This window comes from Trachinotus anak, unplaced genomic scaffold (genome assembly GCF_046630095.1).
Source record: "Trachinotus anak isolate AG129_WGS33_773 ecotype Australia unplaced genomic scaffold, CSIRO_AGI_Tana_v1 ptg000032l, whole genome shotgun sequence".
Taxonomy (NCBI): domain Eukaryota; kingdom Metazoa; phylum Chordata; class Actinopteri; order Carangiformes; family Carangidae; genus Trachinotus; species Trachinotus anak.
Window position 1 is genome coordinate 28,866,684 of NW_027273883.1, and position 25,856 is coordinate 28,892,539.

The following is a 25,856-nucleotide window of genomic DNA, read 5'->3' on the forward strand; positions in this document are numbered from 1 at the left end:
AAAATGAAGCTTATTGTGAGCAGAAAGAAGAACTTTGATACTTAGACCCCGTCAGAAAGTGGATCACCATGCTACCTTTGTTTATTATGTCTACGACAGCTTTGATGTCACATAACGCCGCTATCCTTTTGCTTTGCCAGAGATGGCCCTAAACTTGGCAGGCGACAGTGATAGGATAAATTTTCTACAGGGCGGAGGAAGACTGAGGCTCAGGAAACAGTGAGGGCGAACCACTGCCCTTGAAAATACCCCCAAAAACAACAGATGAAGCCGCATCTGTGTAAAACTGAATGGAATTGGAGGAGTGTACTATATCATCATAGAGAAAGGAGATGTGGCATCCTTCATCCAGTGAGATTTTGTTATGCCAATTTGATGAAATCAACTGATGTGAAGGGCTGGGTGATTTGGCGGATTCTCTGCAGTTTCTCATCGGGAAGAGGTGCTTTCATGTTAGTGGTGTTGAGTGTGATGGCTAGAAACTGGAGGTTCATCAGAGAGAAGAACTCCCATTTCGCTAAATGTGAGTTTTAGTTTTTATAAGGAAGAACTGTTATTTCAATTAACAGAAAATCATCGAGGAGATGAAGCACGGATGGCAGTTCCACTTTATGCTGAAGAGGTTCCACTGGGATGGATGAATTGGGACGATTTTGAAAGCTATCTAAATGGCTTTAGCTAGCCATGCGCCTTGACCTGCAAGTTTGATCAGTTTAATTGCATTATCCACTGTCGTGGTGGAGGGAAAATGGAATGGGAGGGATTAGGCTGTTGATGCTAGCAACAGTGACTGGAGCCAATAAATCAAAAATTAAATGTTTCTTCCTGTAGGATTTGGGATCTTTAATAGAAAATACATACATCCTTGTACTTTATTCCTAAACAGACTGTAGATTAGAAAGGTAAAGGTAAAAAACTTATTAAATATATGTGCTTTCCCCAAACATTCACCCGAATACAAAGAAAATGAAGCAGAATAACAAAGTGGGGGGAAGGAGCCTTTTACTGAGTGCATGCAGAGTCATCACTACCCCCTCTCTTTACATAGCAGCATTTTCCAGCTCCTCTACATTGTGGACCCAATTCAAACCTCTTTTATCCTGGATTATCATGTGAAAAGCCACTATTTCTCATCAGACAGGTTCTTCAATTGCAAACAGATGTTTTCCCTTCTCCTTCTCCCTGGGAAATGATTCATTCCTTAGTGACAGAGGGTCGCAACCCATGTTTTATTTCTCACATAAAAACGTATTAAATGCAAGTTGCCAGCAGAGGTGAATATCTATTCAACAATTTTAAAAGCACATGGCTCCAGGTAGAATGACTATTCAACATGCATCTGGGGAGTGAATTCAGTCACATGAAAAGCTCAAAACTTCAAACCACCACCACCACTTGTGAATTTCTAGTCAGACTGAACATACCTGTTCTGAAGCAGGAAACCTTTTTTCTTTTTGATTTACTCTTTTAATAGAGTGCTAAAATGACCTGGAAATTCTTTAACTGAAGTCAAAAAGTAAAGGTATACAGATCCTTTACTTAGATAAAAGTAACAATACTGCAATATAAAATTGTTCATTTTCTGCCTTGAAAATGTCACTTAGGTATACTGCTGGTTAGTTTAATCTACAACAGTGTATTCTATTTTATTAACTATACTTTCTATGTAAAATCTTTAAAAATATGTGTATATTTCTAGTCCACTACAATTCAGAGTGGAATATTAATTATTGTGAAATGAAAAATACAGGTACCTCAAAGTTGTACAACACTTGCATACAGTTCTTGATTAAATGTTCTTAGTTACCCTCTAACTCTTTTTACTTAGTTATGAAAGACAATATAGGATGTAAGGAACACACTGGGTGTGATAGTTACTGTAGGCCAAAAAATCTGAAGGTACTCTTATCGACTATGAAGCCAGGCTAAACCAAACAATGTTTGTCAATCAGTAATTTGACAATTTCTCCCTTTGGAAAAACAACATCTTCTTAATGAGAAGTTGTAAACTGAAGTAAAAAACATGTATATGTATACAATGTATATGTATACATGTATACAATGTATAAACCACAATTGTTGCCTGGGTAGTTAAAAAAATAAACAGAATTTATCATTAAGTCTCTAGATTCAAGTTTCAATTGGACCCCATTTTCACAGATATGACCTAAGTTTTTTGTGTCCAAACATATAATTTAGAACTGGCTGATAGTTCTGTCCACTTCACTGTGAAAAGAGTGGCTATGGCTCAGGAGGTGAAGCAGGTTGTCCACTAATCACATGAGCATGGGCAAGATACTGAACTCTAAATACTGTTCCATCAGTGTATGAGTGTGTGTATGGATGTGGTGTATGAATGGGTGAATGTGGTGTGTATTGCAAAGCTCTTTGAGTGGTCAATATGACAAAAAAAGTGCCATATAAGAGCAGTCCATTTACCAAATATGGCAATTGTTCATCCTACCGCACTGTAGAGTGAACATGTGCCAATGAAGTCCTTGAAGTCTGGGGTTTCAATCTTCTGCATGAATGGAGATTGTAACACACCCCTAAGAAGTTTTATGAAGATGAGTTAATGATCATAAAAAAATAAATACATAAATAACTGCACACAATCACTCACTGCAGGAGAATTTCCTACCACTCAGTCCAAAATTCACAGTTCAATGGAATGAAGTGATAAGTCTGTTTTTCCCTTGATAAAGTCCAGAGCCCAAGAAGAAGACAAAACAAAAGGTGAGTTCAAAGTCCATGAAGTTCAAGGGAATTATGTGTGTGTTAGCATCTGGAGAAAGATGCTTGTGAAGAGGAATGGGGATGATGGGCTGAGTGTGAGTGTGCAGTTGGCCTACCACATCAAGTAATTGTTTATGACAAGACAAAAAGGAATAGGCCTATAATAGCAGAGGAAAATAGTTACAAATGTTTTGTAGATTATTTCTTGTTTATTCCCAAAACACCTGATTTTGATACAAGTTTATTTTTACTGATTAATGCACTTTTCTCATAGATGCCTGTCACATCTGTTTTTACTGATGACAGAAAAAGTGAAGGACTGTGAAAGTCACTGCTGGAATCTATCATACGGAAATTATTTTTACATGTATGTAAAGATTTTAGACATGCGACCATCTCTTTCTCAATGAAGCTGCCAGAGAGGAAGCCTCACTACTGAGCGTGCTTATTGATATCACCACTTTTCAGGGTGTAACACATAGCCGGTGCTCATTTCCACCAGCAGTTTTGTTGGAACAAGGACCACAAAGCATTGGACTTGTCCAGGTAAGTAACCATTTTTATTTCCCCAGGAGACCTACCTTTTATCGCTGAACATCTCTGCTCATTGAAGGTAAGTTACTTGTGTGGGCTGTAATAGCATGTGGCTTTTTATCTCAACCGACTAGTCTCACTTAGGTGTTTTGTCTTGCTATGATGACTGTGTCGATGGTTGGGGAGCTGTTGAAGTTCTTTTTCTTCTGCTCTTTGGTCATTAACTTAGCGATTGTCTATGGTAACTTACAGTTATGTTCATAATTCAATTCAATTCAATTCAATTCAATTTTATTTGTATAGCGCCAAATCATAATATACATTATCTCAAGGCACTTTACAGGGTAAGGTCAAGACCTTACTTTGTTAAAGAGAAAAACCCAACAGTTCCCACAAAGAGCAAGCACTTGGCGACAGGGGGGAGGAAAAACTCCCTTTTAACAGGAAGAAACCTCCAATAGAACCGGGCTCAGGGTGGGCGGCCATCTGCCTCGACCGGTTGGGCTTAGGAGAAGATAAAAAGAGGGGGTGGGGGGAGGAGAGAGGAGAGAAGAGAGAGAGAGAGAGACCAGGAACAGCTGTGTCGGTAATGGTGTTATCAATAATAATGACAGGTAACAGTGGTTAATAGTAAAGATGAGTAGTGGTGGATCTGGATCCTACTGCTCCCGAGGCAGAGATACCTGCAGAATGAGGACAGAGAGAGGGAGAGAGAGGAGAAGCACAAACTACGGGAGAGAAAAAAAATACAAAGTTAATGGCATGAAGTCATCGAGAGAGAGAGAGGGAGAGAGACAGTGTTGTTTCTTAAGCAGCGATGATGTGATGATGATGAAGAAAACTCCGCTGACACCGTCTTACTTGTATATAAAGAGGTTTATTACAAAGAAGTCCAGCATCAAATCAAGCACCATGGATTGCCTGAGAGAGGAGTCAAAGCCAATGTGAATCTCCTCTGAATAACTGCTCTAACTCCCCGTCTATATAGGCTGATTGTTTTCGTGAACCTAAGGTGAAACATATGGTTCCTAACTTACAGAAAAAGGGCTTCCTTACGTAAGATGGGTGAGTCTTCAATCTCTCCTCCACACCTAGACCTTTTGACCTAGAAACCCCTAAACACGACCCCTAAATCTTTTTGCCCTAGAGGCTTCTGTCTAAGGCCATTAAATCTTATTGACCAGGGGACTACTAGCTAAACATACCAAATCCATAAATTCACATAACATAACATTCAGAACTTCAGATACTACATATTTCCCCCCTTCGAGACTACGCAGAGTCTCGAAAAATAAATGAATAACACATACATGCTTGCAGTTACAAGAAGTATAACAGTTCCTCCTACAGCATAACCTTAGCAATTTAGCAACTTTATGGAGTGCGAGAGTGAAAAACCTGTCAGGCAGCTATCTGTCCTGAAATATCCATCAAACAATCTAGACAGGAAAATTCTCTCACGGCCCCTCTGCCTTAGGCGACCACATATAGTACTCCAGACCAATTAAAAAGAAGAATTTTGACAATGTGTAGGGATATGACTTTTTATGTAAATACATATGGAAACCTCAGAAAATAAAATCAAAACAATGTCCAAATTCAGGCTGGTCGACCCATCGCACCTTCCAATGGACCTTTCCCTGCCTAGCACCAATATCCCTAAGCATCCCCGAAAAAAAGAAAACATCTGAGATTCCAGTATATTTACTCAATTAAAACAAAAAAACTTTATAAAGCACTATAAAAAATACTGCTCATGTAATAAAGAAACTCAAAACTAAGCAAGACATAATAGTTTGGCTAAATTATCACTACTATATAAACGTCCTCTATTACTATCACAGATTACAATAAACAGAACAAAATCCAATATTATGAAAATATATGTAAGAGAAAACAGAAAAATGCATCACACTGCAGCTCCTCAGCAGCGTCGACTCTCAGTGTAGTGTCGATGGTGTTTTAAATCTGGCCAGTCCTTTTTATTGTCCATGTCTGAATGTCTTCAGAATGTCAGGATTCCTGAACAAGCAACCACCCTCACAGTGGTCTTCCCCCAATATCATTCTAGGAGGAAAAAAGAAAACACCAAACAGTATCTTTGCAGAAACAACAAATGCAAATTGGCACCTTATAAGCAGATGTGAAACTCACAATATCATACTTTCACATTATTCCTAGTTATAAATCACCTTTTCCATTTCCCCCTTTAATCACACCACTCTATAATAAGAAACTTCTAAGAAATAATAACAGAAATAGATGTTTAAGACTATAATAAGATTAGATATTCAAAATGGATATCGTTCTACTAGTTTGCCTTCTATCACCACTTCCTCCTCATCGTCTGCGCCAGTCCTATGTAGCAATAACATCTGACCTTGATCTCCAGGCATTACAATTCCAACCCATCTCAATATCATAGCCTTCGCAAAGGTCAACAGCAACGTACAAAAACAAAACATCACACACAATGATAGAAGAGCTGCTACCAAAATCTAAACCAACACTGCTCCAACTGGTCCTAATTTCTCCTGCAACCAAGCATTCGCAGACCATCCAGCTCCTTCCGATGGGCCAAACGCATCCCTTATACGCTTCAATGCTTCTATGACACTAGTCACATTATCAGAACTATCAGGAATCAAAGTATAACAAGCATCCCCAGTTAAATTCAAAGCCACACATAGACCACCTTGTTTGGCCAAAATATAGTCAAGGGCCATGTCATGTTTCAGCAATGTCAGTCTATGACTCCTTTGAGTATTTGACAAATATTCAAAACCTCTTATAGTCTCATTTGCAAAACCCTGTAGGGTGTAGGTAATATTATCAATGTGATCTGCCAAAAACGTCACACCATACCATGGAAATAATCCTATACCCCACTTCTCTCCTAGACTTATCCTCCAATGGTAGGACTCCAAATTGTGAAACTGTGCCAGTTCCCTTTTCTTTCTACTCTCTGAAATAGCATTAGATTGGACCTCATCAGGTACTGTTCCTCTCTGGATAGCAAAAACCTCATATGGGAGTTTCAGCATTGCCATATAACAGCATCCTGTCCACCCATACGGTAAAAATATGTATGCTTTATCACCACAAACCCACCAAATATCCTTGAAATTCCCTATAGTCACGTTTCCAGGCAAAATTTGGTTCCGCACCATCAAAGTTCTACTCTGTTTTTGATGTGGTACATAAAAGGTCACTTCATACAAGTTATCACTAGCCTTATGTTTACGCTTACCCAAATTCATCATATACTTGTTACAGTCTGATATTCCCATAAACATCCCAGGCCCATTATGGGTATCGTTTGAACAAAAACAATCTGTAGCCCTCACAGATTTCACCTCCATTGCATCAGGAACCGCTGTTATCATATTTTCATACTGATCCAGTAAATTCACATATGGTAACTCCCTCAACCAAGAACAATTAAATCTAGGTCTAAACAGATGCACCGACAAAGCCATCAGTGTATCCTTTGCTGATTGCTGCTAATACAACAACCACGATAGTGCATAAGATTGACATACAACAGTTAGTGGTTGAGGTACCGTCTCTAAAATTGAAGGCCATGTACCTGGTGATGGGATTTTCACCACACATGGACAATTCATTTTCCTAACCGATCTTACGGAACAAGTTACCTGTTGGAACCATAAATTCCTACTTGCCCATGGATCTGCAATTTGTAACACCGAGGAATCAAATCCATATGCCTTCCACTTAGTTTCTCTCTTCTGTAATGCATCACATTCACCTGCTGAGGATCTTTCATCACAACCTTCATCATCTTTCCTGCTCCTCATCCTCTGAACCTGCTCCACTCTCACTCTTCATTCTCCTCACTTCCTCTGATCCATCTTAAATAAAGATGGATCAAATGACTCTTGTCTTTTCCTGTCAGAAACATACGTGGATATTCTTTTATGCAGAGTAGCCATATATGTAACGTATGCTCGCATTTCATCTTCTAAAAGGGCCAGGCTTGGACCCTTTCCACTTGTACGCAAACAAGGCGTTGGCATCCGTCTTCCCGTGACCAACTCATGAGGTGTCATATGTAAATCACGCAGCTCACTTGAGCGACACACCATTAGCGCCAGCGGAAGTGCCGCTATCCAATTTAGGCCCGTGTGTTGGCAGATTTTAACAATGCGATATTTCAAAACACCATTAATTTTTTCACAAATCCCTTGACTTTGCGGATGATAAACTGCTCCAAGACGCTGTTTAATTCCCAGTTTTTGCAAAATCAATTTCACTGTTTTATCCACGAACTCCTTCCCATTGTCTGAGGATATCCTATCTGGAAGTCCCCACCTGCTTATGACCTCTCTACACAAAAACTTGGCAACAGACTGAGCATCCTTCCGCTTGGTTGGACAAGCCTCAGGCCATCGCGAAAATCTGTCCACAACAACTAGCATATATCTCTTACCTTCAACTGGTTTTATCATGTCCACAAAGTCCACAACTAGCTCACGCATAGGACCCCTCGGAGTTGGAATGTGACCAGGGGGAACCATCACACCCCTCTGAACATTATTTTTCAGAAAGATAGTGCATCTACCTATGACATAATCAATTTGTTCAAGCAAATATGGTGCCCAAAACCCATACTCCTTTGTAATCTTTCTCCTAACTTCCCCCTTGCACCATGCGCTTCCTGAATCATCAGGCCTAACAGGTCTGAAGGTGCTACTATCAGCCCCTCATGATTTCTCCAAAGACCAATAGCATCTTGGGTGGCACCTCGGTCTAACCACAACTGTTTATCCATTGCAGGAGCAGCTTCCTGCATTGAAATCACATCCCTAAGTGTAATTTTATCTTCCAAGTTCACTTCATGAGTTACCAGAAGAACTTTACCCAATTTGTCTGCTCCTGTGACTGCTTTTGCAGCTTCATCAGCCGCCTTATTCCCTTGTGTGACCTTTGACACATCCACTTTATGTGCTGCACATTTAGCTATTGCTATCTCTTTAGGCTTCATCATAGCATGCAACAGTTTCATTATCTGAGCGTGATGCTGTATTGGAGAACCATCTGTTTTCTTAAACCCTCGGTTTTTCCACACTGATCCAAACAAGTGACACACATTATGTGCATATGCAGAGTCTGTATATATTGTCACTCGCTTACCTTCCGCCAACAAACACGCTTCAGTTAGCCCCACAAGTTCAGCAAGCTGTGCAGACGCAGGCTGTGGTACTACTTCAGCCTTCTCAACAACAAATTCAGTTCCTTGGGCTTTTACTACTGCGTAGCCAGCACTCAATTTATCTCCTACACGATAACAGGACCCATCAGTCCAATACTCCAAGTCCGCCTCCCGCAGTGGAAGGGCTTGCAAATCTGATCTAAGCCTCGAGTATTTCTCTGCTTCTTGAACACTCTACCTCTATTTGCAGCAAACAGCTCCGGATCATTCACAGCTGTTCCCACATACCGATTAAGTCCAGCATTCTGTAGAATCTCTTCCATAGCTGGAACCCCAAGGAGGTTAGCCAAAAGTCTCTTAATATCTCCCATGGCAGACTGCGTTCCCACCATAATCTCTTCCAACTTCGAAATCCAAGGATGTGCTCCATCTTGAAGAGTAGGTAACTTCTCAAGTATGTCTGACATATCTGTACTCTGCCAAGGCTTGTACTCCAAATTCTGTCCTCGGATAACCACTGGACACATCTTCTCAGATGTCTCCCCTTTCTTTGAGCGCAATGAATACTTCGTGTCCGATTTTTGGGAACCTTTCTTCCGCAGCTCTTTCTTCTGGATCTGCAGCTCCTCTAATTGGCTCTCCAGTGCTTTTCGGCTTTCTGATCTGGTAGGTTTCGCCAAGAATGAAATGCATTCGTCTATACTTCTTTCAACCTCTCTTATTGCCTTCTGTCGGTCCTCTTCTACTCTGGTACTGGATGTCATCGGAGAAAACCCTCTCGAAGATGAAGGACCCTCGCTCTCAGAGTCTCCATTGCTGTCTCCATTCTCACTTTCATTAGAGCTATCATCTTCTGGGTCCTTTTTCCTCCATGTTTTGCCTCCTCTTTTCTCCGCTCTAGCCAGTATCCGTCTGACTGCAGGTTCATATCCACCCATGGCTCCCTCCAGATCACTTTGATCATCATCATCATCAGATTCCATCCTCTTGATCCTCAGTCCACCCTTAGTTTTCAAATATGCCGTTTTCTTCTGTCTTTTTGAGCTTGGATACATCTTTATAGTCGTTTCCGCTTGTCCCACTTCTATTATTTGCTCATCCTCATTTCTGATTTGATATCTACCCTCCTGACTGATCACTGGGAGCTGGGGATAAATTTCCTTAAACTTCACCTCCTTCTCATAAGGTGGGGGTCTCTTTACTGGTTCCGTATGTGAGAAAGGTGCATTAATTTCTGCCATTAATTTTTCTATTTCTTTTGCATTTTTTCCTATTTCTTCTGCACCCCTCAAGTTGATCATAATCTTAATAAATCGTTGATCCTCACTTCTCCAAATCGCAAAATTCCCTTTTACTGGTACAAAAACAGCTTCCTCTGCTTCTGCCATCATTTCTCCTATATGCTTCTGCTCATATTCCTCAGACACCAACAAAGTCACATGTGGCACACTCTTCTTAATATCAAACTCTTTGTCCAAATAATCATCTCTGTTTATCTTCATAGCTGCTCCTTGTGGTCCCAAAATTATACAGCACGAACTGAGTTGAACTTGTTTTGGTTGACGACTCAACCATTCCTCTGAGTTCGACTGAGCAGCATTCTTGAAGTACTTGAGCGTGCAGTGGAGTGGATACTCTGGAAGCTTCACATCAGGCATGTTTGCTACAATGAACTTCTCCCACAACTTAGCTGGCTCCAAAAAATCTGCACTAAGATTCCCAATCCAAAATACTGAAGAAGCTTCAGTCTCCGTTGTCATCAATAATTGGTGAGCAACCTCACTTGGCACTTCCACCAGACAGCCGTCCGGTGTACACTTTATTGTACAGTTCAGTCTACACAAAGCATCTCTTCCCAAAAGTGCAATAGGTGTACATTCTGATACCAGTATGGGTATTGTAGTCTTCAGGTTTTTATAGCAGAGCTCAATTGGTTCCATAAGAGGAATCAGCTGTTTCACTCCCTCAAACCCGATTGTCTGAATCAATTGACCAGACATGGGGAGATGTATAGCATCTTCAGGCCGAATACAGGTGAAAGCAGCTCCGCTATCCGCCATTACTTCCAATGGTCTATTATTTACTTTCACCACTATTGTTGGATCTCTCTCCGGCCCTGATACTACCAGCTGACACCCCCCTTTCGAGTCCTCTGGACACCCCTAGAATCCTGGCTCCGGGCCCCTATAAGGGTTCACCGGTCCCCGGGATGGCCTTGGTTGGCCCCTGAATCCTCCTCTGAAATTTCCTCTGAAGTTTCCTCCTGGCCTGTTGCATTCACGGGCAAAGTGGCCAAACTGTCCACAATTATAACATACTTCTGAAAACTGTTGAAAATTCGAATTAAAATTTCCTCCTCTTCCTCTTCCTAAATATCCTCGACCTCTTCCTCTCCATGTTTGCATCTGACCAAAAACTGGCTGTGGGCAGGAAACGACTGGAACTACTGATGATGGCTGTGGTGATTGGAACTGGACCTGGTTCGGCTGTAATTGTTGTGATGGTTGATTTAGTGGAGACTGACTTTGTATAACCAGAGCCTGCTTCTTCTCCTTCTTCTTATTGTCCACCAGTTGTATTTCCTAGTACTCTTTTTACTCTACAATAATTCCAATATCCTACAAACTGCTAAATCATAATGACCTAACATCTTTCTCCATTACACTACCTTACAAGGACAGAAGGGAGGGAGCACTCTCACCACTCCTCCTATTAGAAAGGGCCATCTTATTTGCATTCGATGTGGGGTATCCCCCCTTGCTCCACCTCTTAAAAGTAACAAGAACTTCCAGTATATTCTAGCTCTCAGAGAGTGAACATCTAGCCCAATCTCCGTATATCCCCCCGAGATCAGATAGACTCCACATGACAAAGCACAGAGTCAGAAACAAAGAACACACACACAAACCAGAGCAGAATCTCAGTCAACAACTAAATATACAGAACCTCGCTAACAGCCAAATCTATCTTTTCCCCTATTTTGAATAAGACTGTATGTTCTTTAAACAGACAAATCCACTACATACAATCACACACACACAGACAGACTCACTGAGAAACTCACAGACAACAAGAAAGAAAGACAGAGAAGGGCCACACATTGCACTCATCGCTAATTCTTAATCAAAACTCACATTCCAAAATCAATAAACTTCATCAAAAGATTTTACTTTATTTCCCTTTCTAATACTTATTAAATCTTTTTTTTTTTTTTTTTTTACCCATGCTTATGCACACAAAATATCCTCACTAATTTTTCCAGTTCTCTTCAAAATCATATACATCCTTTTTGGGGGCTCATACATTCTTACAGATTGAAAACGTCCCCTCGGAAGAGGCTCATAGATCTTACCAAAGTCCCCCTCAAAGGCTCATAAGTTTTTAGTCACATACATATAAAGTCCTCTTATTTTTGAGGCTCATATTATTTTATTCACCTGTATAATGTTCTCTTATTTTTGAGGCTCATAAGTTTTTAACACTAAATGACAAAATATCTTCCCTTATAGATTACTAAATCTCCTGTTCTCAACCACAACCTATACATGCCTATTCAATATGAAATCTATCACTTTAACATAAACCACATTAACCAACCCACTCTGCAGCCTTTCACACACAGCTGGAACACAGCTGAGACAGCGCTCCACACACACACACACACACACACACACAGGCAGAGACCAATCATCCAACAAACAAAGGCACAGAGCAAACTCACAAAATAAAAGCACACAGCAAATTCAACATTATCCCAAAACAAACAGCATTTAATCCCAAATTCTCAAAGCCAACTCATTCATACTTTTCCTATAGCATGCTTTTCACCGCTTCTTTTCTCTATTTTTCCTTCTAAATTTATGCTACCTTATGAGGTGTAGATATTCAATGAGAGGCTGCTTCAGACACTGTTCGTCAACTAGTGTTCGAGTGGGAACTTAAAATTGAATTTTCCTTTCTACACCTCCAGTTCCTAGAACTGACCCGAAATTCACCTAGTGATGTTCCAGGATTTTTGGCCCGTCTAAAACCGCCTCCCAGAGGGCTTTTGTCCAAATCTGCGGCTTCTTTCTTTAACTCTTATTCTCTTTTCCTTTCTATTCCTCTATTGTCTCTTTACTTTTACCTTTATCTTCTCTTTTACCTTGTCTCTTTTTCCATGTTTCCAATTTCCCCTGGGCCCAGGGTTGCTACTTTCCTTTTTTTTTTTTTTTTTTTCAGCCAAATCCAACTATTCCTCAAAGCCAACTTTCACGCAGTGACTAATATACACATGTCTTACCGTTAAGAAGCTGAGGGCCCAATCTTCATTAATCTTGCACGATGTTGTTTAGCTCACCTTATCGTTACTAATTAGGCTATTCTACACTTTTTACTTCAACTTCTTATTTTCTCTACTTCTTTTACTTCAACTTTTATTCTTCTTCCTTTCTTAAACTTTTATTCTCTATCTTCTCTATTATACTCCCCCCTGTTGCGTTGTTCACAACGCAATAAAACCCAATTTAGAACGGAGCATCACTCCACACATCAACACATCATGGCACACACACACATGATTCCTTACGGTGTGATCTGACAGCAAACCAGGTCAATAAGATTTAAAGGCCATTAAATCTTATTGACCAGGGGACTACTAGCTAAACATACCAAATCCATAAATTCACATAACATAACATTCAGAACTTCAGATACTACAACAGAAATAGATAGAGAGTGCCCAGTGAATCATGGGAATCCCCCAGCAGTCTAGCTCGATAGCAGCATAACTAAGGGATGGGTCAGGACATACCCGAGCCAGCCCTAACTATAAGCTTTACTAAACAGGACAGTTTTAAGCCTGATCTTAAAGGTAGATAGGGTGTCTGCCTCCCGAACCCACACTGGGAGCTGGTTCCACAGGAGAGGAGCTTGATAGCTGAAGGCTCTGCCCCCCATTCTACTCTTACAAACTCTGGGAACCACAAGTTGACCTGCATTTAGAGAGCGAAGTGTCCTATTGGGAAAATAGGGAACTATAAGCTCTCCAAGGTACGATGGTGCCTGACCATTAATGGCTTTGTAGGTGAGGAGGAGGATTTTGAATTCTATCCTGGATTTTACAGGAGGCCAATGCAGAGAAGCTAACACAGGAGAGATGTGATCTCGTTTCCTAGTTCCTGTCAGTACTCGTGCTGCCGCATTTTGGATCAATTGGAGGCTTTTTACTGAATTTTTGGGACATCCTGACAATAAAGAGTTACAGCAGTCCAGACTTGAGGTAACAAATGCATGAACTAGTTTTTCAACATCCTTTAGACACAGAATGGGTCTGATTTTTGCAATATTGCGCAGGTGGAAGAAGGCTGTCCTAGAGACTTGCTTTATATGTGAAGTAAAGGACAAGTCCTGGTCAAAAATGACACCAAGGTTTCTGACTGTAGCACTGGAGGCCAAGGTGATGTCATCCAGAGTCAGTATATTATCACATCGTGTATCTCTGAGGTGTTTTGGGCCAATTACAATAACTTCAGTTTTGTCTGAATTTAAGAGTAAAAAATTACTGGTCATCCAGGTTTTTATGTCCTTAAGACACACCTGAAGCTTGGCTACCTGGTTAGTCTCACCTGGCTTCATGGATAAGTACAACTGGGTGTCATCTGCGTAACAATGGAAATTTATCTGGTGCCTCCTAATAATGTTTCCTAGAGGAAGCATATATAGACTGAAGAGTATTGGTCCTAGCACCGAACCTTGTGGAACTCCATGACTGACTTTTGTGATGATAGAAGAGTCATTATTAACATGAACAAACTGGAGTCTATCTGACAAATATGACTTAAACCAGCTTAGTGTGGTTCCTTTGATGCCGACCATATGTTCTAGTCTCTGTAATAAAATCTAATGGTCGATGGTGTCAAATGCTGAGGCTATGAGGAGATCATTGGTAACCTTAACCAGAGCTGTTTCTGTGCTATGATGGACTCTAAAACCTGACTGAAAATCTTCAAACAAACCATTTCTGTGCAAATAATCACATAACTGATTTGCAACAACCTTCTCAAGGATTTTGGAAATAAAGGGGAGGTTGGATATAGGTCTATAATTAGCTAAAACATCTGGATCAAGAGTAGGCTTTTTAAGTAGAGGTTTAATTACTGCAACTTTAAAAGCCTGCGGTACATAACCAGTTGATAAAGATAAGTTAATCAGACTTAATATAGAGTTGTCGATTAAAGGAAAAACTTCTTTGAACAGCCTTGTTGGAACGGGGACTAGAAGACAAGTCGATGGTTTAGATGACGAAACTGTTGAAGCGAGCTCAGAGAGATGTACAGGAGTAAAACAGTCAAAATATAAACCAGTTACAGTGGACTCAGAGGCTGCTGAACTGGACAGTACATCTGAGCCAGCTGTGGGGAGGAGATGGTGAATTTTTTCTCTAACAGAGACAATTTTATTTATAAAGAAGCTAATAAAGTCATTACAACTGAGGGCTAAAGGAATAGATGGATCAACAGAGCTGTGACTGTCTGTCAGCCTGACTACAGTGCTGAACAGAAACCTGGGATTGTTCTTGTTTTCTTCTATCAATGATGAATAATAGGACGTTCTGGCTTTACGGAGGCTTTTTTTATACGCCAATAGGCTATCTTTCCAAGCTTTTAGAGATTCTTCCAGGTTAGTAGAACGCCACCTTCTTTCTAGTTTCCTTGAATTTTGCTTTAAAGCTCGTGTTTCTGAGTTGTACCATGGAGCTAGCCTTCTCTGACTCACTACCTTCTTCCTCAGAGGGGCCACAGTATGTAGAGTTGCACGCAGTGAGGCTACAGTACTGTCAACAAGATCATCAACCTGTGTGGATATGAAGTTAAGAGAGCTGTTCCCTACTGCATTGATACATGGCAGTGGGCTAAGTACTGATGGGATCCTTTCTTTAAATTTGCTAACGGTATTGTCAGACAGACACCTGCTGTAATAGATTTTTTCCCCAGATGCTGTGTAGTCCATGACTGAAAACTCAAATGTTAACAGAAAATGGTCAGATAAAAGAGGGTTTCTGGGAGAAACTGTTAGATATTCAGTGTCAATCCCATAAGTCAGAACCAGATCAAGGGTATGGTTAAAAGAGTGAGTGGGTTCATTAACATGCTGAGAGAAGCCAATTGAGTCTAATAATGAATTAAATGCAATACTCAGGCTGTCACTTTCAACATCTACATGAATGTTAAAATCACCCACCATGATAACTTTATCTGTGCTGAGAACTAACTCAGATAAAAAGTCTGAGAACTCAGATAAGAACTCAGAGTAAGGGGCAGGTGGACGATATACAGTAACTAGTAGAACTGGTTTTTGTGTTTTCCAGTTTGGGTGTGACAGACTAAGAATAAGGCTTTCAAATGAATTATGATTAACCTTAGGCTTAGGATTTATTCATAAATTGGAGTGATAGATGGCTGCCACCCCTCCTCCTCGGCCTGTGCTTCGAGGGATATGAACGTTAACATGAGTGGGGGGTGTTGATTCATTTAAACTAACATATTCATCCTGCTGCAGCCAGGTTTCAGTCAGACAGAGCAGATTAATGTGATGATCAGTTATCAGATCATTGACTAGTAGAGATTTAGCTGAGAATAATCTGATATTCAATAGCCACATTTAATTTTCCTGTTATTTGGTTCTGGAATAACAGTTGTGTTAATTTTTATTAGGTTTTGATGTCTAACTCCTCCTCTGTTCACTTTTGATTTATTACATTTAAATTTAGGTGGTCGGGGGACAGACACAGTTTCTAGGGGGTGAATGGCAGGCAACTGCTCTAAGAGAGGCACAGAGAAGAGTGTAAGACTGTGACTCTGCCTCCTGGTCTCAACTCTGGTTTGTCATGGCTTTGGCTTTCTAATAAACTCAGTGAAGTTTCTAGATAAGAGCGCAGCTCCATCCAGCGTGGGATGTATGCCGTCTCGTCTAATCAGACCAGGTCTTCCCCAGAAAGTCTGCCAGTTATCAACAAAGCCCACATTGTTAGCGGAACACCACCCCGATAACCAGCGGCTGAACGATGACAAGCGGCTGTACATGTCATCGCTGGTCAGATTGGGTAGGGGCCCAGAGAAAACTACGGAGTCCGACATTGTTTTAGCATAAGTACACACCGACTCCACATTAATCTTAGTGATCTCCGATTGGCGTAATCGGGTGTCATTAGTGCCGACATGCATTACAATCGTACTGTATTTACGCTTATCCTTCGCCAGCAGCTTCAGATTTGATTCAATGTCGCCCGCTCTGGCCCCAGGAACGCATTTGACTATGGCCGCTGGTGTCACTAACTTCACGTTTCTCAGAATAGAGTCACCAATGACCAGAGTTTGCTTCCCAGCGGGTGTGTCGCTGAGTGGGGAGAACCTGTTAGAAACGTGAACAGGTTGGTGGTGAGCCGTGAGCTTTTGTTTAGGACTAAGCCTCTTCTTGTTACAAACAGTCACCCAGCCGCCCTGACCTCCCGGCTGCTCGGGAGCTGCTGGGGGGAGAGAAGGAGCGACAGAAGGAGCTACACTGGGTTGGTCCACACCAGCTGGGGGCTGGCTAACTGGAGAAGCTAATGGTGCGGAGCCAAGATTCCAAATCATTGAGCCTCGCCTCCATAACTGCGAACAAACTACATTTATTACATGTACCATTATCGCTGAAGGAGGCAGAGGAGTAAATAAACATGAAGGAGGCTGAGCAAGAGAGAGCAGGAGAGGGAGAGGGAGAGACAGAAGCCATCACTAACTGCTATGCTAAAGTAGCTAACAGAGCTAGCGTGTAAACAGCTGTGTTTTAATGAGAATCTCACAAAGAGAAGGAGAGAGCTAAGAGTGATTGAACAGAAGTTCGACAGTACAACAGATAATTAGCAGTTGTATACAAAAATACAACTAGGATCAGCTGAATTCAGGAAGAGCAGCAACAAACAACACCACCAACAACAACCGGAAGTGACACAATACACTTACCGCAGCACGTCGCAGTGTAACACCAAATCAGAGTGTGTGTGTTGTGTGTGTGTGTGTGTGTGTGTGTGTGTATGTGAACATGGGTGCATGTGGCATGTGAGTACAGCAGATCCTCAGTGTTGCATACCTACAGGGTGGCTTAAAAACTGGAGGACTCTTGACTCTTGGGAGCTCATTTAGAACAAAGCATTCTGTTTTTCTGTCTTCCAAATTGTTATTAATTGTTAGAATACATACTGAGTGCCAGCATAGGCAAGTCAATCAATGCAGGTGGAGACAGAGCTAGGCTTGGGGTGTGTGTGTGTAGGGGTGCTGAAGCAGAGCTGAAGCAGAGCATAGGATCACACCTATGATCAATCTGCACAGCATCTACTCAGCAATGCTGGGTGTCCATGCTTCACAGGGCCTCACCTCACAATTTCAACAGCCCACCACATCAGACTTATTAAAACTAACAGGCCAACATACAATAGCTGCAGCGTTAGCAGTGGGGATTGCTGTACTGGAGCACAGCCTGTCACAAATCAAGGGCTGCACCAAAATGCAGATACAGGAGTGAGCAGGTAAAGTTTAAGCAATGTCTTTTGTTTAGAACAGGTGAAGTTGAGTGGTGGTGAGCAGGCTGCTGGCTGGGTAGAGCAGAGTTGGCAGGTGAGTGTCCGATTCCTGGAGACAGAGAGAGAGGAGTAAATCCTGAAGTTGCAGGCAAATAGACAGGTAGGCATAAACCAAAACTACAGACTAAATAAATTTATAGTTACTGTGACTAAGGTGAGCTGGAGCATGGCATGCAAACCAACTGTGTATGGGAACAATCTGGCGGGGCCTGAATGCAGTTGCAGGATTAAATGGGAAACCAGGTGATCATGTGATGGCAGACCAGCATGGTTGATTTCTTATACCTTTCAGGTGTGCAGCCCGACAGAGTGAAAGAGAGAAAGTGAGAGAGCAAGCTAGAGGGAGAGCAAGAGAGAGAAAAGAAAAAACAAAAGGCAGAAAAATATCATCAACAAAAAACATACACACACTCATTCCATGCATTCCCAGGTTGTGGAAGTCCTGGACAACGGCCAGGTCCAGGATTAGGTGCTAGGAAATTCAACACCTCTCCTCTGGGCCATACCTCTCCCAAATGACAAAGTATAGCTTGCCACAGCCACAACGGCTAGAGTCCAGGAGGGGTCAGACCATGAAGACTTGAAGGGCTGATCCTTAGTTAAGAGCCATACCTTGTCTCTGGGGGTGCATTTAAGAGCAGTGGTGTAATGATGGTTGGCTTGATGCTGATACAGACCAGAGGCTCTCAAAAGGGCTGCACGGGCTCTGTGCCAGGTTTTGTGACATCGCCGGAAGTGGGCTTGGACTGAAGGAAAAGGAATGTCTTTCTCCTGTGAAGCAAAGAGTGGAGTCTGATAACCATACACGCATTAGAGTGGTCACATACCATTGGAATGGCGACATACCTGTGGCTGAAGATGGTAGGGTGTTATGGGCATACTCCACCTAAGGGAGTTGGGAGGCCCTAGTAGTGGATGGGTTTCGTGGACACCAAGAAGCAGGGGGTGGTTTTGAGTGTTTGGGGTGCCCTTTCAGCTTGGCCATTGGTCTTGGGGTGGAACCCTGAAGATAGGCTGATAGTGGTCCCAATGGCAGTGCAGAGGGCTTTCTAGACAGCGGAGGTGAACTGAGGACTGCAATCTGACACAATGTCACAGGTGAGGCCATGGACCTGGAAAGCCTCCCTCACCAGCAGCTCCACTATTTCCTTGGCTGAAGGCAGTTTGGACAGAGATAGACAATGGGCAAATTTACTAAAGCAGTCAACAACTGTAAGGAGAACAGTTTTACCGTCCAAGGCAGGCAGTCCAGACACAAAGTCCAAAGCCAGATGAGACCAGGGACAACAAGGTACAGGCAGAGGGCACAGCAGCACTAGGCTGATTAGATGCTTTTTTCTGGGCACAAACAGGACAGGTAGGAACAAATGATTTGATGTCCTCCTCCAGAGACGACCACCAAAACCATCTACAGAGAAAGGCCAGAGTTCGATTAATTCCAGGATGACAGGTGAGTTTAGATGAATGGGCCGATTGTAACACACAAGACTTCACAGCATCAGGGACAAACAAGCGACCCAAGGGGCGTTACTCCCCGGGCGGCTATTGCGTAGCAAACTGGATCAGATCTTAAATTTACCCTGCTAAAGGAGTGCCTAAAAGCTCACAATGCAGTTTTAAAGCAAGAGCAAGAAAAGTATTGTCGAGAAGCTGAGAATTGGTGTTGCAGCACAGGGTGAAGGTCAATCTAATTACAGCATGCCAATATGAAAAACATTCTCCAAGTGGCTCTGAAGCTCCCAACAGCCTCCTGCAGGCTTATTACATCTAAACACTGCTATTTTCAGCTGAATTGTTAATGGAACCATTTGCAATTACATGGTACAATGAAAATGACAAACCTAAACAACAAAACTTTTTCCAGTCCTCTTGATCATGCCCTTGGTAGCATTTTACCAAAGTGTTCCTGTTGCTGTCTTGCAGTTAGTTAAGGATAAGTTCATATGAGTACATCAAATATTACAACTGAATCAATCCTGCAATTGAATAAATAGATTTGTAGATCACATTTTTTTTTCTTCTGATATTTAGATATTCAGGATAATAATGGTTTATTAAGTCATAGGGAGTGACTTACATGGACTGTAAAAAACATGCATGTAGCATCTTTGAGATGAAGTCACTCAAAGCCTCCTGGAGTGGCAAACTAAAGTTTGGATTTTGCCTTATAACCCATAGCCATCTTGGAGTCAGAAATTCCTAATTAGAGGTGACAGTTTAAAGTTGAGGTTGGTTAAGGAAGTGGAAACCACTACAGCTGATTGTGATTCTCTGTGTGTTTCCAGTCAAATAAATTCATCTCTCCCTAAAAGTACAATGGGCCTAAATCACCAATATCTTCTTAAATGTTTTCTTAAATTATTTCCTAAATTGTTCTTAAGAAGGTTTTTAAGAAAACTCTATGTCAGATTCATGAACATGTTCTTAAATCGCAGAATTGTGCGTACATGTGATCTTAGATTGATGAATGCCAATCTCCTTGTAAATTGAAAGCGTGTGCCAGTTGGCCCTAATTAGCATAGGTAAACACCCGAAATTGTGCAGAAACACACAGAATTGAGATTGAGAAAATGCCAAAATGAAAATCTAAGGATTGGGAACTGGAATCAAAACACTAAAGGTACTTTGGTAGTACTGAAGTGGAGGTACTGCTGCAGAAAGTGAGCTGCAAACAAGTGGTAATATTTAGTAGTGTTAATTCTGGATATAAAATCACATACAAAAAAGATGTATGGGATGCAATCACACATTCAGTGAATGCCGTATCTGGAGACCGGCGCACTACAGATGAGGTTAAAAAGAAGTGGTTTGATTTGAAATCTGAAAAAAAAAAAACATTGCAAAATTCAGAGGAGAGATGCAAGAACACTGGAGGGGGGACAGCAGGGACAGAATTGTCTGAGCTGGACTAGCGCATCGGGGCCATCATCAGAGAGACAACACTATCAGGTGTGCCATCAGCTGAAGGTCTGGACCCCGAGTCAGTGCCTTCATCTCCTCCTAGTCCATCTCCTATCTCAGAGAAATCAGAGGGAAAGCCATTTTTTCTTGAATAATATAATTCATAACAAGTGTGTCGTAAAGGCAGGTCTACAACATTGTGTTTAAAAAGTTTTACCTATGTGCTTGTATTTGAAATGTAGACATTTGGGCCTATTTAACACAAAAAATAAAGGTTTAATTTATCATTTATTCACAGATGAATGCCTGCTAAGCCAACCACCCTCTAAGGAGCAACCTGGAACCTTGCAGCCAGTACTTTCCCTCTCTAGGGCACGATCAGCAAAATCTTGCAGCAGCAGTAAATACGCCATTGTGTGAGTAGGCCTAGGGTGCAGAAGGCCTACTTTTGGCCTATAAATAGGGTGACAATCACTGACTAATGGATGGCATGGTTTCCAATTAACACACTTGATGTGAATTGAAGTGTTAGTGTAGCGTTCATTTATTCTAAAAGACCATAATACTTTGTAAAGTAACAAAAGTTATTTTAAAAAAACATTATCAATGACAAACATTTTATTGTAATTTAAATAATATAATATTATATAACTGTAGAACAGAAGAAAACACAACAAATTCTTTTGCTCAAACATGTCAGCACTGAAATGTGCGTGAGAGTACCCTTGAGAGTGTGTAGATTCTGTTCTTACCTAAGAACAAATCCCAAATAAACATTTTTTGCGAATGTTTTCTTAAGTGGGTTTTCAGAAGAAAATGTTCTTAAGAATGGTTGGTGAATGAGGCCCAGTGATTATCAAAATCATTCTTAGAGATGATTACTCTGGAACTCTATGATAAAACGAGCAAAATCATACTTGCTTGCTCACACATTGTAATCTCACACCCGACCATAACCTCTAATGTGCATCATTTTCTATTGTACTTACCATCATAATTTCCTGCTGTAGAGTGCTACTCTCTCCACTACACACATTACCTTTTCACATGCACCATCATAGTCTTCTACATCCAGCGTAATAAACAGTCTCCAATCTAAAGGACAATATGGATTATTTGTCCTTACCATCTGATAAGACCCTCAGGACTGTTAACTTAATTAGCACTCCTTCAAGTGGCAGGAGATGAGCCACAGGTGGACTGTTAAAAAATCACTGGTGAAAAATAAATAAGCCTTTTATATACTAAACACCAAGAGCAGCTAAAGCAGATAAGAATGTCAGATGTTCTCTTAATTATTTAGTATTCAGACAAAATTCAACAATCGACAAATTCAACAAAATTTGACCAGACAATGGCAGGTGGAAAAGGTGAAAAGTCAGGGCATCACCAAATTCAATTCAATTCAATTCAATTTTATTTGTACAGCGCCAAATCATAATATACATTATCTCAAAGCACTTGTCAGGGCAAGGTCAAGACCTTACTTTGTTACAGAGAAAAACCCAACAGTTCCAACAAAGAGCAAGCGCTTGGCGACAGAGGGGAGGAAAAACTCCCTTTTAACAGGAAGAAACCTCCAACAGAACCGGGCTCAGGGTGGGCGGCCGTCTGCCTCGACCGGTTGGGCTTAGGAGAAGATAAAAAGAGGGGGGGGTGAAAAGAGAGGAGAGAGAGACCAGTAACAGCTGTGTAGGTAATGGTGTTATCAATAATAATGACAGATAACAGTGGTTAATAGTAATGATGAGTAGTGGTGGATCTGGATCCTGCTGCTCCAGAGGCAGAGATACCTGCAGAATGAGGACAGAGAGACAGAGAGGAGAGAGGAGAAGCACAAACTACAGGGGAGAGAAAAAAAAAACAAAGTTAATGGCAAAAAGTAGTCGAGAGAGAGAGAGAGAGAGAGAGCGCCCAGTGAATCATGGTAATCCCCCAGCAGTCTAGCTCTATAGCAGCATAACTAAGGGAAGGTTCAGGACATACCTGAGCCAGCCCTAACTATAAGCTTTACTAAACAGGACAGTTTTAAGCCTGATCTTAGAGGTAGAGAGGGTGTCTGCCTCCCAAACCCACACTGGGAGCTGGTTCCCCAGTAGAGGAGCCTGATAGCTGCCCCCCATTCTGTTCTTACAAACTCTGGGAACCACAAGTTGACCTGCATTTAGAGAGCAAAGTGTCCTATTGGGAAAATAGGGAACTATAAGCTCTTTAAGGTATAAGGGTGCCTGGCCATTAATGGCTTTGTAGGTGAGGAGAAGGATTTTGAATTCTATCCTGGATTTTACAGGAGGCCAATGCAGAGAAGCTAACACAGGAGAGATGTGATCTCGTTTCCTAATTCCTGTCAGTACTCGTGCTGCCGCATTTTGGATCAATTGGAGGCTTTTTACTGAACTTTTGGGACATCCTGACAAAAAAGAATTACAGTAGTCCAGTCTTGAGGTAACAAATGCATGAACTAGCTTTTCAGCATCCTTTAGACACAGAATGGGTCTGATTTTTGCAATATTGCGCAGGTGGAAGAAGGCTGTCCTTAGAGACTTGCTTTATATGTGAAGTAAAGGACAAGTCCTGGTCAAAAATGACACCAAGGTTTCTGACTGTAGCACTGGAGGCCAAGGTAATGTCATCCAGAGTCAGTATATTATCACATAGTGTATCTCTGAGGTGTTTTGGGCCAATTACAATAACTTCACTTTTGTCTGAATTTAAGAGTAAGAAATTACTGGTCATCCTGTGGACTCTGAGGCTGCTGAACTGGACAGTACATCTGAGTCAGCTGTGGGGAGGAGATGGTGAATTTTTTCTCAAACAGAGATAATTTTATTTGTAAAGAAGCTCATAAAGTCATTACAACTGAGGGCTAAAGGAATAGATGGATCAACAGAGCTGTAGCTGTCTGTCAGCCTGGCTCCAGTACTGAACAGAAACCTGGGATTATTCTTGTTTTCTTCCATCAATGATGAATAATAGGATGTTCTGGCTTTATGGAGACTTTTTAAATATGCCAATAGGCTGTCTTTCCAAGCCTTTAGAGATTCTTCCAGGTTAGTAGAACTAACCGTAACCCTTGAATTTTGCTTTAAAGCTTGTGTTTCTGAGTTGTACCATGGAGCTAGCCTTCTCTGACTCACTACCTTCTTCCTCGGAGGGGCTACAGTATCTAGTGTTGCACACAGTGAGGCTACAGTACTGTCAACAAGCTCATCAACCTGTGTGAATGTGAAGTTAAGAGAGCTGTCCCCTACTGCATTGATACATGGCAGTGGGCTAAGTACTAATGGGATTCTTTCTTTAAATTTGCTAACAGGATTGTCAGAGAGACACCTGCTGTAATGGATTTTTTCCCCAAATGCTGTGTAGTCCATGACTGAAAACTCAAATGTTAACAGAAAATTGTGAGACAAAAGAGGGTTTCTGGGCAATACTGTTGGATATTCAGTGTCAATCCCATAAGTCAGAACCAGATCAAGGGTCTGGTTAAAAGAGTGAGTGGGTTCATTAACATGCTGAGAGAAGCCAATTGAGTCTAATAATTAATTAAATGCAATACTCAGGCTGTCACTTTCAACATCTACATGAATGTTAAAATCACCCACTATGATGACTGAGAACTAACTCAGATAAAAAGTCTGAGAACTCAGATAGGAACTCAGAATAAGGGGCAGGTGGACGATATACAGTAACTAGTAGGACTGGTTTTTGTGATTTCCAGTCTAGACAAGAGAGCAGCTCCATCCAGCGTGGGATGTATGCTGTCTCGTCTAATCAGACCAGGTCTTCCCCAGAAAGTCTGCCAGTTATCAACAACCAGCGGTTAAACGATGACAAGCGGCTGTACATGTCATCGCTGGTCAGGTTGGGTAGGGGCCCAGAGAACACTACGGAGTCCGACATTGTTTTTGCATAAGTACGCACTGACTCCACATTAATCTTCGTGATCTCCGATTGGCGTAATCAGGTGTCATTACTGCCGACGTGAATTACAATCGTAGTGTATCTACATTTATCCTTCGCCAGCAGTTTCAGATTTGATTTTATGTCACCCACTCTGGCCCCAGGAACGCATTTGACTATGGCCGCTGGTGTTGCTAACTTCACGTTTCTCAGAATAGAATCACCAATGACCACAGTTTGTTTCCTGGGTGTATCGCTGAGTGGGGAGAGCTGCTAGGGGGAGAGAAGGAGCTGCAGAAGACGTTACACTGGGTCGGTCCGCACCAGCTACTGGGGGCTGGCTAACTGGAGAGGCTAAAGATGTGGTTTCCATGGTGCAGAGCCGGGATTCCAAATCATTGAGCCTCGCCTCCATAACTGCGAACAAACTACATTTATTACATGTACCATTACCGCTGAAGGAGGCAGAGGAGGAACTAAACATGAAGCAGGCTGAGCAAGAGAGAGCAGGAGAATGAGAGGGAGAGAGAGAAGCCATCGCTAACGGCTAAGCTAAAGTGGTAAACAGAGCTAGCGTGTAAAAAACTGTGTTTTAATGAGAATCTCGCTAAGAGAAGGAGAGAGCTAAGAGTGATCGAACAGAAGTTCGACAGTACAACAGATAGTTAGCGGTTGTAGTGAAAAAAGAAAAAAAGATACAAAAATACAACTAGGATCAGCTGAATTCAGGGAAAGCAGCAACAAACACAACACCACCAGTAACCAGAAGTGACACAATACGCTTACTGCAGCAAGTTGCATGTCAGCCAGTCGAGACACATAAAGCTAAAAACTATCTGCAGTTGCTTCAGAAAGTAGGCAGACCTTTAATTTTTTTTAAAGAAAGAAAAAAACTTTTATTTTAAGTGCTTTAAATTCCATTTCAAATGAATAAAAAATACTTATGAGATTTAAGATTGATCGGGTAAATGCCAACTTTATTAATTTTAAATGAAATTTACAACACTATAA

General features: G+C 41.5%; 1 protein-coding gene and 1 pseudogene across 1 annotated transcript; both read right to left on the bottom strand.

Moving 5' to 3' along the window:
- Positions 1–15,519: 15,519 nt before the first annotated feature.
- On the bottom strand, positions 15,520–17,058 carry LOC139612977 (uncharacterized). The gene has a single exon (XM_071469187.1). It carries the CDS (start codon positions 17,056–17,058, stop codon positions 16,309–16,311), a length of 750 nt encoding a protein of 249 aa, XP_071325288.1. The 3' UTR covers positions 15,520–16,308.
- A 7,323-nt stretch (positions 17,059–24,381) lies between these two features.
- Positions 24,382–25,421, bottom strand: LOC139613582 (uncharacterized; annotated as a pseudogene).
- Positions 25,422–25,856: the final 435 nt, after the last annotated feature.

What these genes read in the sequence shown, in the direction of transcription:
- LOC139612977 (XM_071469187.1), bottom strand. Translation starts at nt 17,058, where the DNA reads ATGATTTGGAATCTTGGCTCCGCACCATTAGCTTCTCCAGTTAGCCAG.